Below are 19,198 nucleotides of genomic sequence, written 5' to 3' on the forward strand. Positions count from 1 at the left end.
TAACTAAAATGCAGTTGTATTGCCTCTGTGTACAAATAGTTACATTTGCTCAGGCAAAGGAAAGGAAAGACTTCTTTCCTTTCATAAAGAATTCGTCTTTTCATAAGTTAATATTACAGCTATTTTAAAAGGCCGTTTAGTAAGAATTATTCTTGTAATGTTATCAATGTTAATGGTTGTAGTTCATTGTTTTCATTTTTTTCAGTGTCTTATTTTGCTTCCAAGTATGGTTTTAATTTCCAAGGTGTTGGCATTAATGTTACATTAAGGAAGTTTCCTTATTTTCCAGATTTGGACTTAATCACCTTTCTGCATAGTTTATTACAAACTAATGCTACATTTATCCACATTTCTGATGCCAGTTGATCTTTCAGCAGTTTTTACGAATGGCTTATGAAGGTAGTTTGGATTTGCTTTCACTGGTCCACAGTTTCATAAACATATATGACCTGGATTGGTTTATGTGTAGATACTATGATATTCTTTTATCTATTAAGTTTACCTCCTTTTACTTATAAGCTACTAGTTTATATCTATTTTCTTCATTTTTTCCAAGTATTTTTTAAAATAAAATAAAAGGAGAACTTTAATTATGCATGTACTCTAAATAATTTGACAGTTGACTTTTTTACTGGAATACTCATACTTTGCCCCTGATTCTGTATACCTGTAAAAACCTATGTTAACTGTCCTTCAGTTCTTCATCGAAGAAGTGTATTTTGGTTTGATACTACTTCTTTCTCTGAAATTCTTATGTAACTGAGTTCATATATACTTGCTTCTGCCATGTACACTTCCAATGTGTTTCATCATCTATTTTTTTTGACTTAACCTGTGTTCGCAATATACGTTGTTTGAGGAGATGATGTAGGAATCTTAAGATTCCCCAGACACGTTCCGTGCTACTTTTTCTCATTACATCTTTAAAAAAACTCTTTAAATATTCATGCCTGGCATCTGAAACCTCTAGCACTGCTTTACGCTGGGAATCCATTTATATCTATACTAAATTCAATTATTTGTGTGGTCATTGATCTTAGGCTACTCTATTATGTCTTGTATTGAGAAGCATGAGAGGCTTCTTCTCAAGAGATATTGGACCTCTTCCTCCTCCCAGTGATTTGGGTTACTGGCACACTGCAAGTTATCTTGAAAGTAGCTTCGAGTGTTTGTGCTCTTTGTGGTCTGATTCTTGACTGTTAACTGTAGGTAAAAATAACGATATTTTATTGCTGATATTTTGGAGCTTACAATACTTTAGAATATCAGTCCTGTAATTTTTGATTCTTCTAAACCTGCTAGTCTCGAGCAACTACTTTTTTTCAGACTGACCATACAACAAGCCTAATTTCTTTTGGAGATAAGATGGGTGCCTTCTTTTTTCAGGGCACCTTCCCTCCCAGTAGCCTTCAGCAAAGATTGACCAAATTAATCGCAGGCCACCCTGAAGATACTCCTGTAAGTTTTGTGGAAGCCAGTGTAGGAAGAGAGGGTATGTTAATACCTTTGCTAGGGAAAAGATTGGTGTGATCTTGTATCTTTTTAGAAGTCAAAGAATCAATATGTATATCAAACTGAAGGTGTAAATTCATATCAAACCATGCTTCGTTCTTTCTACTGCTCAAAAACTGACTTTTAAAAAAATTCAGTCATACACTCCTTTGAGATGCAATAGTATTCCTTCCACCAGTTCCTTCTTCCGTGTCTTCCCAAAAGATGATCTACTTTTCAAGTGTTGGCTGCGTGTTGTGTTGATCTAGCTAGCTCTAAAGGACTGATCTCCGCAACATTCATCCACAGTCTTTACTAGGACAGAGAAATTATTTTTTTGCCTTGCTCTTGAAATTACTCCAAACTAGCTGAATCAAATAAGGCTTTTGTTCTTTATGCTCCTCAAATGTTTCTCTTATTCAGAGTTTAGCTTGCTGTATGCTCAGGAGTCTAAGCCTAAGGAGTTGTCAGGTAAACACAGGGATGCATGGAATGTTTAGGCAAAGAAACCTAAAGAACTATAGATCATTATCTACAGAAACTCTTTCAAAGCTCTCTAGCCTCAATTACTCTGTATTAATACAGCACTTCTATCCAAGTCATTGCCAGTGGAACACTGCCTTTAGGATTATTCTCAGAGATGTATTTCATCATGTAATGTTTTCATTATCATGACTGAATCTTGATTGTTGAATATCAAATATACCTAATAAACTGGAGATCGCAATTTAAATGAGATGCTTTCTCCTGTGATGAACTGCACAAACAAACAGTATTGAAAGAACACTTTAGGATTGTGAAGTCAAGCAATAAGAAAATATTGTGATTAAATTGCCTCTGCAAGTACACTTTGTGCACTTGGTCTTTTTTCATTATGATTGGTGGCTTTTGCCCACAAACCCCCGTTCTTATCCACTGCACAGGGTATTGTACACACACTACTTGGGTAGTCATTGTCTCCAGGATTTTTGCCACATTTTCTGCACAGGCTGCAGATTGAATACTGAATGAAGTGGTCAGGAAGAGAAGGAATGTTCATTTTTAAAGATTAAAGAGTAATAGAAAACTGTTTTCTGTGACTTTGTGTCACATTGTGCCCCTCTATTATCCTGGGGAAATCACTTGAATAAGATTTTTGATCAGATCAGTAGTTGTGTGTTGTTCATAATCTGGGACCTGTATCACAGAAATGCTGCGTTTTCTGTAGCTGCAAAAATCAGTTGAAGCTGTTCTGAAGTCATGGATACTTTGAAGATATACAGTTGTGGAAAAAAGGTCTTAATTGTAGTAGTACTAGGCGTAATAATAATGATAATTTTAAAAGGCCGGGAAGAATTGAATACTGGTGTCTAAAAAGCAGTATTTCATTAGCTTTTGGTAAATAAGGCAAATACCTGTTGAAAATTATTATGAACCAGAGCATAGCAGAGCCTCATGCTTATCAAGAACCATCCATTGCATGCAGGGAATGAGGGGCGGGTCCTATTCTCAAAAAGTGTATGGTCATATAACTTAAGACTTTACACCTGCATATGGAAAATACAATGCAAAGCTACATTGCAAAATTAAGTTGCATGAGTAACTTAATTTTGCAGTACTTGAGTTAGTGATATGAGTATTCTTTTAGCACTCTGTAGTATCAAATTAACTTACAGAGTTATCTATTTGGGTGAAAATAGTAAAAACTACCAAGAAACTGCTGAATTTTGTCCTTTATAACACAGACTTAAGCTTCAAATTGGAGTGAAGTTAGGTTGCTGTTTTTACGTGAGTCACTCTGTTTTCACCGTGGCTTGTCCATCCATCATGTGATAGTATTCTTGGAAATGAAACAGCAGGTTTCTTGGAATACCTGAAGACAAATCCTTCTGTCTTAACTTAAACTATAGATACCAGCTCAGGGATCTTCAGATCAGTTTCAAGACCTTGGCTTTTGCCTTTGAAGTTGGAAAAGAACAGTTGAAGCTAGTTCTTCTTTGCAGAACACAGAAGAGAAACTCATCATAAAGTAGCTGATAGAGTGATAAGTTTGGGGAATAAAAAATTGAGTGTCCTGCCAATGTAGTTGATTTAACTGATGGGTGGCTAGAATGAAAGGCTTTTGAGACATAAGTGTTCTGTAACAAAGGTGTATGTTTTCAGTGCAAGAGATCCTATGATAACGTTCAGTAATGTTGACTTTTCTTCATTATAGATAATAATAGCTCAAGATTTAATCACTGTGTCTGACAGCAGATGTTGGTACCAATGTGGCAACTGTTTGCTACTTAAGTGGTTCTCTTGGTTGGCTTTCTGAGAGACTTGCTTCGTATTCCAGCTAGAAACATTTACGTAGGAAATTAAAATAATGTTCTACGAATAATCTACATTTGGTTTGACTAAATTTTTCCTTTTCTCATCTTTTAACATTCATTGGCGAAGTAGTATGTCTGCATGTTTCCAAAAGATTTCAGATAGACTGATTCATGAATGGGACATAGTGTCATCTGAGACAAAATAAATTAGGGTGTAGTGGTAACTAAGGTTGAGATTTGATTTCAAATTTTCATTTCTATACTTTCCTCTTCTGTACTGCTACGTATTTTGCTTGAAAGTTACATCTGTGTCTTAAGGTCATTGGTTTTGGTAATGTTTAACGCTCAGAGTAACGTGAATTGTTGTTTGGTGATATTGGGGTTACAGAGGGGTGACCTACAGAAAGTCTGATTTGAGATTTGGTAAGTTATATACTGTACCCACAAAGCAAACATGAGCTGTCACTTGCCATCCATGGTGTGACTTGCTGCAGCTCTTCAGATCCTGGTTTTGAATTTGTCCTTGCCTTGTTGAGAGATCAGAGGTTGAATACACAGTCCTGAGATGAAAATTCCCTTACTATGTTATGCCTTTTGGAATTCCCTATTGCCCCTCATGCCTGATTTCTTGTATTTTGGTCTGTGTGGCAAAGACAAATGCATATCATTTATGAGTAGGAAGCTGAATTCAGTGGCATATCTTCTCCAAAACATTCCAGTGGCAAAATTGCTCAAGGCCCATCACTTGAAAATGCAGCCTTTATTTCTGTGCTTCTGTGAGAGCTGACTTCTTTAGATGCTTGGAACCAACTTAGGTTGGCAAACACACAATATGATGCTGAACTGTTTTGAAAATGAGAGCCCCTACCCTGTTAGTTGAGGGTATGGGATATTTGCAGACTTTGAGTCTATGAATGCTACTTTTCAAAATGACCAGGGGAGTTTTCTGTAGAAGCAACAGAACTCCCTTCTTCTGTTTCCTTCTCTTTCATTGAGCTAAGAATATACTTTCACGCATCTCCCAGAACAGTGAGGATTGCTCTCAAACTCAGATGTTGCTTACCTAGTCTCAGTTCACTTTTAAAATTGATCTGGCGATGGATCAGTGGAATTAAAATGAGAAATTTATGATTCACAAGACCTTTTGTACCATGGCTTAATGTTTTTTAATGGTGGACAAGCGATGGGCCAAAGCTTTTGATAGTTTCCTGTCAATTATTTGTTTGAAAAGAGACTACTACTTCTGGTCTGCTGGCTAGTTCTCATAAACCTTTAATGGTCTTTGCCAAAATAATTTATATAATGCACTCTAAATAGAATGATGTCATGCACTTCCAGTAACAGATTTACCCACAGTTGGGTGCATCAGTCTGTTTGGTCTAATATGATATCATTAACTAGTCATATTAATCGAGTTGAACAAAATACAAATAGTTATTATTTATTGTCAAAATTCTGCCTGTACCACACACTTGTGCTGAGTATTCCAATTAGTAGATCTTTAATAAATAATCCAGTAAGAAGTCAGGCTCTTCCTCACTTAATGTAATGGAAAATATTGTAACCACTAGTATCCTGAATAAATATATCACCACCTAATCCTTCACTTTCTCAGCTTCTGGGAAACAGGCATAGTATGGTGCCCAAAAATGATCCTTTAAGCAAAGAAACAGAACTCCTGAAGCAAAATACTTCTGTGAAACACTCTCCCATCACCTCTTGCAAATTTAAACCAGGTATATGTGTTGTGTCACTGGAGGAATAGAAAAGGCAAATACACAGTTAAAGATATATTTGTACCTTAGTACCTTGTATTGCACCTGAAAAAAATGGGGACCGACGTGGATTTGAGGACACACCTAACATGGGCTACAGCTAAGCAGTTAAGCTCAGTTTAGAAAGATAAAGCTGGAGTGACTGTGAACTGAATTTTCTTCTAGTTGGGTTGTCATGTGTACAACACTAAGTGACATGTACTTGGCTGTTTTGTGGAATATTTATGTTTAATTTTTTTAAAGATACACATCACTAAAATGCAGCAAATAACATAGTATACATGTTTATGTGTGCCTTCCAGTGTGTAAGTTTAAAGCACATAAAAGATGTGCTGTCCGTGCAACAAATAACTGCAAATGGACTACATTAGCTTCAATCGGAAAAGACATCATTGAAGATGAAGATGGTGTAAGTACTATTCGTATTTACAGTATTCTCCAAAGCTGTTTCTTCTTTATGGGGGGGAAACAAAAGGCTAAGCATAGAAATATTGCCATGTGACCCATCAAAGTTAATGGTAGGTGGCTATATTCCTGAACACTTTTCAAAGATTAATGTGGTATTTAGAACAAAAGTTATATTCCTATCTCACAAGACACATATAGTATCTGCGGCCACTAGATTGCAGCTGCATTACAAGATTTTAAAGGCCACATGCAGAGAAACTCTGAAGCTGGAGAATTGCTCTCAGAAGTTCGTACTGCTCTCAAGCAAAGGTGGTATTTTATACTGTTACCATGCTGTTTTGGCAATCTATTTTGTGTCCTCCTTACCAATAGCTGTTCCTCAGGAGGCCTGTTTGGAATTCGCTGACATGTGGGGGGGGGTTACTAATGAAAGCAAGAATTTTAAAATTAGCAGGAGAAATGACAAAAGCTTCTCAGAGGTTTATTGTAATAGATAGGTTATTTTTGCAGACACAACTACGTATGTGCCATTGACATGAAACTTCTTTCTAGAAGGTTAGTACTAAGTTGCCCACCTATGAGTGTCCGGAGTTGCCCATGATATTAATGGGACAAAGAGTGCACTGAGTAAAGCTTTGCACTGCATTTAGGGACTGTTATAGACCTGTGACTTAACAGCCATGGTGGGGGGGTATAAAGAGCCACAGACGTATTCTGCTGTCCTGCCTATTCTTCTGAATTTTAGTTATTTTAATTGTCTTGTATCATGTAGTCTACATTAAATGAATGGGTACTTATTTGAATTACGGAGTCTTTAGATTTAACTGTCCTGTTGTTTTGTAGTTAGTTGCTACTGTAGTACCATGAATAGCTGAATGAGATGTGTCTCCCCTCTTCAGCTGTCACATTTTCTGCCCAGCATGTGAAATACCACCATAGTCCACATTCATAGCTGTTGCCTTGGGAGCATCAGTGTCACTTATCCTGGTCAGCCACACCTGCTTCTTTGATGTATGGGTAGAGCTGTGGGAAATAGGTTAAATTCACCTGTATTTGAGAGGCAAAAGCCTCTAATTTCTTTCTGAGTATTTAACTTTTATGACTACTTCTTCACAGATAGCTATGCCTCACCAGTGGTTAGAGGGTAACCTGCCTGTCAGTGCCAAATGCGCAGTCTGCGACAAGACTTGTGGCAGTGTTTTACGCCTGCAAGATTGGAAGTGCCTTTGGTGTAAAGCTATGGTAGGTGCAATGAACCACGTCCAAGGGTCTAAGATTTTGCCAGCTTTATTGCTCACCTTTATTTTGTCATTTCATAACCATGTTTTTGTATTAAGTAGGAGCAGGCTGCGTGTGCAAACTCAGGTCTCTCTAACGTTCATAATTTCTCATGACTGTCCTTCTTGGACTTCAGTTAATTTTTAATATGCCCATAGATGCAGCTTTTTTTTAACAGGTGTTGTCATCCAGTGTGTTTTCTCTGCCTTCTCCTAACTGATAACTGAAGGTTCAGATGCCTGTTCCTTATGCCTGATAATCATATGTTACTTTCCTGTCTCTCTTATTGCAGATATTGCTGTAATAATATTTTAGTAATACCAGTAATATTAATATTTATTATTATTAGTGTAGTAATGTTTTTATTACTGCAAAATCTTGGAGTTCTCTTCTTCAGGACACTCTGTAGGTTGCTGATTGAAATTCTATAACATGCTATTGCTGTTTCCCCAAAATAGAGTTTTCTTGTAATTTTTTAACTTGTCTAAAAAGGTGGGGTTTATATGCTAGGGTATAGAAGTGGATAGTAGGCAGTTTTTTTATTGTTGAAGGTTTTGGCATATAGATGTCCAAGGCTCTGTGTGTAGGCGGTGGGAAATGATTGGCATCTCCAGAGGTGATTTGAAATTTAGGTGAAGTGCAGCACCCTCTGAATGTGCCTGTTTTTCCAATAACTATGGAAGAGACCTCTACCATGCATAGTTTATGGGACCCACATTTGGTGAGTTGGTTTGGCTTGGTAGGTGTGCTAGCTTTTGTGCAGATACATCTTCCACAACAGCCAGGTGGACCAGGCATGTACAGAGCTATTGCTTTGCATGTGCACAGTGTGCTGACTGCTGGGAACTTGGTCTTCCCTTGCTCATGGATGGGTGTAAGTGATTCCCTTGAAAGGACAATTCATATTTGCTATAGGGGTAACTGAAGGTAAAGTACTCCAAACTTACGTTTTGTGGAATGAGTAACAAGCCTTTGTGGTTGAACACTCATATGTCTTTTTTTCCAGTATTGTTTTTCTTCCCTCTACACCTAAATGTTATCTGTTAGTCCATTTTTGTTACATAGATACTGTATCAGTTATACTTTCACCCCAGAATTCCACTGTAGGGAAATAATTTTTCTTTCTTTTGTAGGTTCACACTGCCTGTAAAGATCTGTATCCTCGTAAATGTCCACTTGGCCAATGTAAGGTATCGATCATACCTCCAACAGCACTAAACAGTATAGACTCTGATGGTACGTAGTATTGTAGTGTGTATAGTGGTAGCTCTGGACTTGCAGTGCCTAGTGAGATCTGTATAACTAAACAAGGCTAAAATCCTTCTGCTGAGCAGATGAATGCAGTCTTCAAACTTAGACAAAAGTGTAATTTTCCTTGTAGCTTTTTAGAGGATTATTTAACTGACATGATTTTAAAAATGTTTTTGAAAGTTCCCCCACTAGACATTTTCTCCTATTTTATTTATGACCCTTGGAAACTTTTCAAGTGAATGACTAGAGTCCTTAGGTGAGGTGGGCTGATGCCTGCCTGGCATGCACCACTCTTTCTGTGAGTTCTCAAATTTTGGATAACTTTGCTTTATGCAGAGGTAAGCTAGCTGAACAGCTCAGATCCAGCAACTACTTTACCAGGCTAAGGAGAGGAGTTGCTTCCATAGCTTCTCTAAATTTCTTTTAAATATAAGCAGTGTAAGAATTCTGCAACACACAGATAAAAACCCAGCAAATGTTCAAAACTCAAGAGATGCTCTTTGGTGGCTCAGGATAGAGCACTTAAAGGTAGGGAATGGATTTAATAAGGAGTGTCATGAAATCTAACTGCTTTAATTTTAGAGTTTGTGTTGATGTCAAATGTAGACCAACAACTTTAACACAGTTTAATGAATTTTACTGTATGAAGTAAGTAAAAGTGATCGTTTATGCTGTATATATTCACTCTATTTACTTGCTGTGTGGTGTCTTAGACCAGAACGTCATGCTGCTGTTTATTATTCATGCTAGGAAGATTGTTCAATATGTGAAATTATTTTCCCTGGCATTTAAATAAATTAATCAAACCTTATTTTAAATTCTACATAATGATAATGTAGAATTAAATTAGCATTCAATGCCAATTATTTATTTGTAGCTTTAGTAATTATTTTAGTAACTGAAAATAACATGGTAATTTTAATATTGACTGAAACAAATGTCAAAACCTATACCTGTGGTGTCTGATTTTGAAGTGTTGCTGAGAAACCACTGCTTCCATGGACCGGTCATGTTAGTGACAACAATGTTCATTACTACTACTTACTAAGGGCCTTATAGAAAGCCTGCTGTGATTAGTTAAGACCTGCGTTGACTTTAATAAGCTTTGGATCACAGCTGAACGTCTGTTGTTCGGTGATTCTATTACAATTAATAGTATAACTTCAGTCTCAGAAAAAAGTTATCATGCAAAGTTTCATCTGGGAGCGTCTGAGTGCAGTAACTTCTAAAATGTCTGAGTACTCTTAGAAAGTTCAGACGTGGATGATCCAGTTCAATCCAGTAAGGTTAAAGAAAAATCAGATTAAAAACCAAACACTTGTAACTGAAATATATATTTAATTATGTGATAATCTGTGAAGATGAGATTTGAGAAGTATTCTAAAAGGTTAATAATGTTTTTCGCTATGGAAAAACAGTAAAGCTATTGTCTTCAGGATTTTACTAAATTTGGCACTGAAAATACTGGAAAGAAAAAAAAAGAACTGGTAAATCTTGAGCAATTATGTTTTCCTTGCAGGGCTAATATTCAGTTTAGCATTTACATTATGCATGATAAAATGTACTCCTTTTGTTCTTCATCCCTTTCTTCCTCTTTCCCATTATTTCTTTTTGTGTTGTTCATATTAGAAAGCCTTATTTATTTCATTCTTTCTAACTATGTTCACAGGTTTCTGGAAAGCCACATGCCCGCCATCCTGTGCCAGTCCTCTTTTAGTTTTTGTTAACTCAAAGAGTGGAGACAATCAGGGAGTAAAGTTTCTTCGTCGATTCAAACAGTCGTTAAATCCAGCTCAGGTGTTCGATTTAATGAATGGAGGACCTCACTTAGGGTAATGACCTTGGAAATCTTGAGCAATCCTTTTTGCAAGGGAATTTAGTGCAAAGTATAGTGTTGTGTTTTCCCCTTGTTGCTATAATTCTACCACCAATATCTACTGCGACTTCCTGATTAAAATCTAAGAGGTAACAGAATTTCAGTATGAATTCCGGTGGGTGAAGGGATTGCAGGATAATACTTTATTTTTTAGAAAAACTCACTTGAAAATTCAAAACCAAAACCTATCAGCCCAAGTGTTTTGTGGCTTTTTGGCTAGCTTTGGCTTCTGTTAACTGGTAAGGTTCAATACCATTACATAAGTTTAGATGCTTTCCTGAATCAGGGCCTTTTTGCACAGTTGCCCAGATGCTTTTTGTCCATTTGATATGTGTAATTCAGGTATTCCTGTGACTTTGTTGTGAATAGCTGTGGAATAAAACTATTGTCTAAATGTACTCTGAATCTTTTTGAATTCTGAACACAAATGTAAGTGGGGGAGTCTGCAGTGGGTGATGGATGAGTACACTAAAACTTTTGTCATCTGAAAACTGCATTCAAAATATGGTTTAGGCAACATATGCAAATGGCCAAGAAAATGAGCATCTCGCAAAATTTGCAGCAAGAGCACAATTGAAACCATCAGGCAGTCTACAAAATCTAAGGGTTGATTGTTGGAGAGATAGAGATGAAATTTGCATAGCGGTGGCCACAACCCAAGCATCTTTGCACATTCATAAAGATTAAATTCATGCACGTTTTTCTGTTGCCTAACTTCATTCCACTCACGTGTAGCATTGTGATTAAATGGCCTGTTAATATCAGTTACAGCAACTAGAAACACTAATTTTTGTACTCTTAAAGATGCAGAATTATGCTTGCATGATAAAAATGTAGACAAAGCAAATGCACAAAAATTCAGTTCAAACAGTGGAAATAATACAAATATAATGAAATACAGCTGTGGATTTTCATAATTAGTACTGTGTTATGGATGTGTTATAGTAATTCTCTAAGTTGCAATATTCTTTTCATTATAACACATATAGTCCCTTTTGGCTAACATGTTGTACATGTAATTATAATGATAGATAAAAGTTTATGTTAATTGGAGAGACAATTTTTAAGAGAGGACAATCTGAAAAATATGTCTGTCTATTGGCAAGTTCTCTTGCTTCATATATTTGTATCTAACAGTGGCATGGTTCAGGAAGCTCACTTTGGTTTTGCACAGCAATTATAGGTCAGGTTGGTTGCTTTTAAATGTTTTTCCCAGATTCCAAAGAGAGGTCCTTAGCAGTTATTCTGTCAGGTCATGCTGATGTCTTTTTTCTAGTTGATCTAAAAAGTAGAGTTGCATTGTTTGATACAGTGTATTTCTAGTGGTTTTCTCTCTTTTCTCAGGGGAGGAGAAATTGTTCTGGTATCAACTTTTTTTTTCCTTAAGTATCTACATCTTTTATTCTGTGTAGGTATCTGCCTGTCATATACAAGTGACATTATTTTCTTTAGAAAATATATAAATGCTTCAAAAATTTGTGATCTTAATATGTTGCTTTTTAGAAATAGTTCTGAGTTTATACATATTCTGGAAAATAACATGCATTACAATTAAACATAGTTATTTTTATTATTTTAAGAGTGTACACTTTCCAATTCTTCTTTGTTTTTTTTTTTTTAAGGTTAAATCCCTGTTGTTTTTACCTCTTAGCTGTTACTTTACATCTCATTCCCCTTTCCTCTGTGTCTCACCTTTCTGCTTGTTCTGTCTCTCTTGTCCTTCTTTTCTGTACTGCCCAAGTGTTGTATCCTGGAGGTGTTAAAAGTCAGAGAACAGGAGGAGGAGCCATAGGAAGTGAAAGCAGGATATGGCTTTAAGGATCTAATATGAAATTGTTGTATTATTTGTCTTATGTTGTTGTGATCACCTTATGTGTAATAATTGCCTCCAACGGTCCTTGCATCTAGTTAGTCACGTGTTGGCAAAAGCCCACCTGTGTTGTGGAGCACATCCTGTTGTGTCTTAACCTCTCCTCGTGAAAAATCCCCACTGGTGCCTTGTGCTTCTGGCTGAAGTGGAAACATAGAGTAGCTGCAATTTCATAGCTTAGACATTTTTAAATAATATTAATAAAATAATATTAATAAAATCCTGAAAACAATATCAAGGGAATGTTTTTAAGTAAAACATTGCATGTTATTTATCAGAAATGTCAGCATATGTGGAATATACAGCAATAGATGTGATGCAGATAGGTTTATTAAGTAGATGGTTGTATCCACATACCCCAGAACAATAAAAGAAGGACCATAAAGGTGCTGTGCACCATATTTTCTTCTAACAGCTGCTAATGAATATAACTGCTCTCTCACTAATGGATGGAACTGGCTCTAACAGGCTGTGTTTTCTCTGCAGTTTGCGGTTATTTCAGAAGTTTGACAACTTCAGGATTCTTGTGTGTGGTGGTGATGGAAGTGTGGGTTGGGTCTTGTCAGAAATTGATAAGCTCAGCTTGCACAAGCAGGCAAGTGTGCATTCTTACTTTCCTTGACTATACTGACTAGACTTAATTTTGTATGCTTACTTTTTCTTGACTTGTTTTTTTGCCATATCTCTGTATATGGGCCAAACTCAATAGTTACTGTTAAATGAAAATTTTCACTCGTGTGAACAAGACAAGTTGTATTGGGATTGCACAATTTGATTTGCAAACTTTAGACATCAGCTATATAATTAACATTTGTTGCTTGAAATAACAAGCATTTGTAATAGTTTGTACTTTTTCTTTTTAGTTTTCAATAGTAGATTTGCTCCTCTGTTGTGTTTCAGTGTCAGTTAGGAGTGTTACCCCTTGGTACTGGAAATGACCTTGCTCGTGTCCTTGGTTGGGGAGGATCCTGTGATGATGATACGCAACTTCCTCAGATTTTGGAGAAACTAGAACGAGCCAGCACGAAAATGTTAGACAGGTAAACCTAAATGTGCATATACATGATTTACCATGAGATTCAAATTGTATTTGGGTTTCTGATGGCCTAAATACATCTTACAGACTTAGTTAAGTGTTCAGTGGTTTTGGTTTTTAGGGCACAGATCATAATTATGAGGGAAGCCGAGATAGTAATGGGGACAGCTTTTCAATGTCCTTTTAAACTGAAGAGTCAGAGGGGAGAGTGGTTGATGAAACTAGGAAGCGTGTTATCCAAAGATGAACAAAAGGTGACAGTTTATTGCATAACTGGTGAAGCTTCATAACTGCCTATTACAAGAAGTTGTAAGCATTAAGAAATTGTGTAGATTCAGAACTGTTTGGGGAAGTTTTATGGACTCCATGCGTGCTATTAAATACCATTAAAGGTAGCATCTTTATTTAGGAAACACCTGAACTCTGTCCTTGGATGTGGGGAGAACTCACATCGCATGTTTCACCCTTCATGTAATTTCCTGAGGCATCAGCTGTGGACAAGATGCTGGGTTAACTGGATCTTTGGCTTGATCCACTATTAGTATTACTGTTTGAGGCATTTTCTTAGTCAAAAACAAGAGATCTTCCCGGTTCTGTTTTGTGTGGTTTCCACCCATAAAGCAAAAGAGCAATCCTCGTTTAGAAAAAGTCAGAGATGATTGTCATGTCGTTCCAATGAAGGTGTAACACTGTGTTTGAGAGTATTTCTTACTGTGTTCCTTCCCCTCGTGTGTGTTTCAGTTCTTGTTCTAGTTACAAACACTTGAATCAAAGTGGATTTTATGGATTTTTTTATGAAATAGAGAAACAAGTCCCATTTCATTTTAAGCTTTTCTGCAGACTGCTTGATCATTTTACAGCAAAGTATGTAGAGAAATGGTTGTTACTGATCCTTAGAAACAATTGTTGGCCTGGGCATTCTGAAAGGTTTGCCTTTTTCTGTACTGAAAAAAAAGCACAGTTTCATTTTTTGCTCTAATCTCAGTAGACTTGCTCCCAAGGCCATCTGTGGTGATTACTTGTTCTTTTCAGCAGGCTTTGAAGGATGGTGCTATTAGTGGTTTCATACTATCCATGCTCTAGAGTACTGTCCTTTACCAGGGGAAAATGAATATATATGTCAATGAAGATACTTCGCTATTTGCTTTGTTCTCATGTCTGCCTCCCCTAGTTGAGATGAAAAGCTAATGTTACCTTAGAGCTTTTACTCTAGGAACATGTCTATTTTCCTTTGACTTCTGTAGTTAGTTTGCCCAAATTCTTTTATATCATGAATGTTTTGCTGGAAAATCTTTGTTGCCTGCATTGAATATCCCATGATTTGTTCACAAATAAGGCTCATCATCAAATCGCTAACAAACAATCAGAGCAATAAAACAAATTACTGCCATTAATCTCAAATATTTCACCCATATGCAATTAGCTTACAATTAAAAATTAAGCTTTTTATTTTTTTTTTAAACAAGTTATTCTGTGGTGTGACTACGAATTTTCTTTATGGTGATATGTTGGAGAAAAGATAAAACTAACAATCTGGAAACTTAAAAGGTGTTATGGTTCTTTCAGGTGGAGTATAATGTCATATGAACTGAAACTACCAGCGAAGCCTTCTATTCTTCCAGTGACTGCAGAAGAGTCGGAGGAATGCCAGGTGGACTTTTACTTTTGTTTCATTGTTTCATATACTTACCTTTGAGTTTATGGGATGACAATATTTATAATTGAAGCACTTGTGTGAAAAATAGAAACAGATGTTTTGTGATCTGCTAACTAAACTGATTTAATGTCTGTTCATGGAGTATATCTCAAGTAATTAGGGTTTCCCGTTCTGTATTATTTGCCAAAAATGAATGAAGGTAAGGAGTCTTCAGCAGAGCAGTCAGAAAAATTTCTTCCTGAAAAACATATTTTTATATATATGTTGTGAATTGATTTATATATATTATATAATATTTCATATAAGGCTATAGCATTGTATTATATTATTATTTAATACATTATATATTTATACAATTACATATAATAATATAGCATATTATTTTGTATGTAATTGTATGATTTAGTATTGTTATTGTATAATAATGTCTATACTGTAATAATACATATAAATATATAAAATATATATATTATATATATATAAAAGCAAAATATTTGTTATCTTGAGTTTGGAATAACCATTGGAAAAACCCCAACATTTCTAAGGCAAAGGTTGTATTCTGAAAGGAAGAGAGAACCTTTTGTGGCTTGAGTTGGATCAGGTGATACCACCCAACTTTCTCTTTGCTCTTTCGGTGAGCTCAAAATCATAAGTGACCTCAAAGGAAAGCTTAGTCTGTTTTCAGACTAGATTTGTGCTTGTACTATCTGATGAGGTTTTGATTTTGAGAGAGAGTGAGGTGCTTAATCAAATTAATTGGCATGGAAAGTCTGACTAGAAATGAGAAAATAATATATTCCTAAGAAAGTGAATGCATATGAACTTTTAAACGTACTTGAGAAGCAATAATTAATCAGCAGGTTCTTGAATAATTTAATAATTCAGGCTGTTTTAATTGGCAAGGAGCCAACTAAGGGTGTTGGTTATAACCTTTGACAGCTTGCTGGATATAGAGATGCAAAAGTGCTGGGGCTTCACTGGCTGGGATTTTCATAGAATCATAGAATAGTTCAGGTTGGAAGGGACCTTAAACATCATCTAGTTCCAACCCCCCTGCCATGGGCAGGGACACCTTCCACTAGACCAGGTTGCTCAAAGCCCCGTCCAACCTGGCCTTGAACACTTCCAGGGAGGGGACATCCACAACTTCTCTGAGCAGCCTGTTCCAGTGTCTCACCACCCTCACAGTGAAGAACTTCTTCCTTACAGTGAATCTAAATCTACCCTCTTTCAGTTTAAAACCATTACCCCTTGTCCTATCACTACATGTCCTTGTAAAAAGTCCCTCCCCATCTTTCCTGTAGGCCCCCTTTAGGTAGTGGAAGGCTGCTATAAGGTCTCCCTGGAGCCTTCTCTCCTCCAGGCTGAACAACCCCAACTTTCTCAGCCTGTCTTCATAGAAGAGGTGCTCCAGCTTTCTGATCATCTTTGTGGCCCTCCTCTGGACTTGGTCCAACAGGTCCATGTCCTTCTTATGTTGGGGGCCCCAGAGCTGAATGCAGTACTCCAGGTGGGGGTCTCATGAGAGCAGAGTAGAGGGGAAGAATCACCTCCCTCAGCCTGCTGGCCACACTTCTCTTTTTGCGGCCCAGGATATGGTTGGCTTTCTGGGCTGCTAGAGCACACTGCTGGGTCATGTTGAGCTTATAGTCCGCCAACAACCCAATGTTCTTCTTGGGGCTGCTCTCAATCCCCTCATTGCCCAGCCTGTATTTGTGCTTGGGATTGCCCTGACCCAAGTGCAGGACCTTGTATTTGGCCTTGTTGAACTTCATGAGGTTTGCACAGGCCCACCTCTCCAGCCTGTCAAGGTCCCTCTGGATGGCACATCCCTTCCCTCCAGTGTGTCGACCGCTCCACACAGCTTGGTGTCATTGGCAATCTTGCTGAGGGTGCACTCCATCCCACTGTCCATGTCCCTGACAAAGATGTTAAACAGCACTGGTCCCAGTACGGACTCCTGAGAAACACCACTCATCACTGGTCTCCTCTTGCACATCAAGCCCTTGACTGCAACTCTTTGAGTGTGACCATCCAGCGAATTCCTTATATGCCGAGTGGTCCATCCATCAAATCCATGTCTCTCCAATTTAGAGGCAAGGATGTCATGCGGGACTGTCAAATGCTTTGCACAAGTCCGGGTAGATGATGTCAGTTGCTCTTCTCTTATCCACCAACACTGTAACCCCATCATAGAAGGCCACCAAATTTGTCAGACACGATTTGCCCTTAGTGAAGCCATGTGGCTGTCACCAGTCACCTCCTTATTTTCCATGTACCTTAGCATCATTTCCAGGAGTATCCACTCCATGATCTTGTCAGGCACAGAGGTGAGACTGACTGGCCTATAGTTCCCTGGGTCTTCCTTTTTTCCCTTTTTAAAAATGGGGGTTATGTTTCCCCTTTTCTAGTCAGCGGGAACTGCATCAGACTGCAATGACTTCTGAGATGTGATGGATAGTGGCTTAGCCACTTCATCCACCAGTTCCCTCAGGACCCATGGATGTGTCTCATCAGGTCACATGGACTTGTGCACCTTCAGGTTCCTTAGGTGGTCTTGAACCTGATCTTCTACAGTGGGTGGTTCTTCATTCTCCCAATCCCTGAGTTTGCATTCTGTGTCTTGGGTGATGTGGCTGAAGGACTTGCCAGCGAAGACTGAGGCAAAAAAGTCATTGAGTACCTCAGCCTTCTCCATGACCCAGGCAACCAGGTCTCTCGTTTCCTTCTAGAAAGGGCCCACATTCTCCCTAGTCTTCTTTTTATCACCAACACACTAGTAGAAGCTTGCCCTTGATGTCCCTGGCCAGATTTAAGTCTATCATGGCTTTAGCTTTCCTAACCTGATCCCTAGCTGCTGGGACAATTTCTCTGTATTCCTCCCAGGCTACCTGTCCTTGCTTCCACCCTCTGTAGGCTTCCTTTTTGTGTTTGAGTTTGTCCAGGAGCTCCTTGTTCATCCACACAGGCCTCCTATCATTTTTGCTTGACTTCCTCTTTGTTGGGATGCATTGTTCCTGAGCTTGGAGGAGTGATCCTTGAATATTAACCAGCCTTCTTAGGCCCCTCTTCCCTCCAGGGCTTTACCCCATGCTACTCTGCCAAGCAGATCCCTGAAGAGGCCAAAGTCTGCTCTCCTGAAGTCCAGGGTAGTGAGCTTGCTGTGTGCCCTCCTCACTGCCCTAAGGGTATTGAACTCCACCATTTCCTGGTCACTGCAGCCAAGGCTGCCCTTGAGCTTCACATTCCCCACCAGCCCCTCCTTGTTGGTGAGAACAAGGTCCATCATAGCACCTCTCCTTGTTGGCCTCTCTATCACTTGGAGAAGAAGTTATCATCCACACATTCCAGGGACCTCCTGGATTGCTTATGCCCTGCTGTGTTGTCCCTCCAGCAGATATCGGGGTGGTTGAAATCACCCATGAGGCTTGTGAATGTGAGGCTGCTCCCATCTGTCTGTAGAGGGCCTCATCTGCTGGGTCTTCCTGGTTGGTGGCCTGTAGCAGACCCCCACTATAATGTCACCTGTCCCTGGCCTGCCTTTAGTCTTATCCATAAGCCCTTGGCTGGCTTCTGATTCATGGCAGAGCTCCATGTACTCCAGCTGGTCACTGACATAGAGGGTGACACCCCCTCCTCATCTCCCCTGCCTGTTCTTTCTAAAGAGCCTGTATCCTTCCATTCCAGCACTCCCATCACAGGAGCAATGGTGTTGCTTTGCACACAGCTCTGTTTCTAGTGTCTGCAATGCAGACTAAGGCTTTATCTTCTCTAATTTTTCAAGAGAGTTAAAGTTTTCAAGTGTATCTTCATCTTGTAAAGGCAAAAATATACATTTTGTTCTAGTTAGTTTTGGCTTTGAAATTCTGTGTAGCCCCTCCTGAAAATGGAACTGCTCATATAAAACTTCTTTTTTTAGAAAATTAGTTTTGTAGGCTATAGTTACCTGCCATTACTCTGAGTTGGACAAAGCCATTTTCTATTGAGTACCCTGTTCAATCCCTATTTTAATGTTTTTTTCATTGTTTATTGAGTTATGATATTTCAGAAAAAGCATAATTAACCTTACAGTAGGTAACGTATTAAAGCACAATTGAAAAAGTGAATAGAAGTACATATCTGATTCTTTTCTTTTTTTCTCTTTCCTCCAGTTTCAGGGGACTTATTTCACTTGGTTTGGTTCCAGAAATCTTATACTGATGTTTGAAAAACAATAGTTCTTTCTCACAGATTAGAAGGTTTTGTCTTGTTTTTTCCTTGAA

The 19,198-nt window shown here is 38.1% G+C and overlaps 1 protein-coding gene across 2 annotated transcripts in view; it reads left to right on the forward strand.

The window, feature by feature from the left end:
* The window catches only part of DGKH (diacylglycerol kinase eta), a 173,595-nt gene that overhangs the window by 107,736 nt on the left and 46,661 nt on the right, over nucleotides 1–19,198 (forward strand). For both annotated transcript variants that reach the window (XM_074815606.1, XM_074815605.1), the window contains exons 6-12: nucleotides 5,863–5,969; nucleotides 7,085–7,210; nucleotides 8,380–8,482; nucleotides 10,167–10,329; nucleotides 12,730–12,838; nucleotides 13,144–13,283; nucleotides 14,846–14,930. In XM_074815606.1, coding sequence (XP_074671707.1) covers nucleotides 5,863–5,969; nucleotides 7,085–7,210; nucleotides 8,380–8,482; nucleotides 10,167–10,329; nucleotides 12,730–12,838; nucleotides 13,144–13,283; nucleotides 14,846–14,930 — 833 coding nt within the window. The remainder of the gene's footprint in view (nucleotides 1–5,862; nucleotides 5,970–7,084; nucleotides 7,211–8,379; nucleotides 8,483–10,166; nucleotides 10,330–12,729; nucleotides 12,839–13,143; nucleotides 13,284–14,845; nucleotides 14,931–19,198) is intronic.

The sequence above is a fragment of the Strix aluco genome, chromosome 2 (genome assembly GCF_031877795.1).
Source record: "Strix aluco isolate bStrAlu1 chromosome 2, bStrAlu1.hap1, whole genome shotgun sequence".
In the NCBI taxonomy this organism is placed as follows: Eukaryota; Metazoa; Chordata; class Aves; order Strigiformes; family Strigidae; genus Strix; species Strix aluco.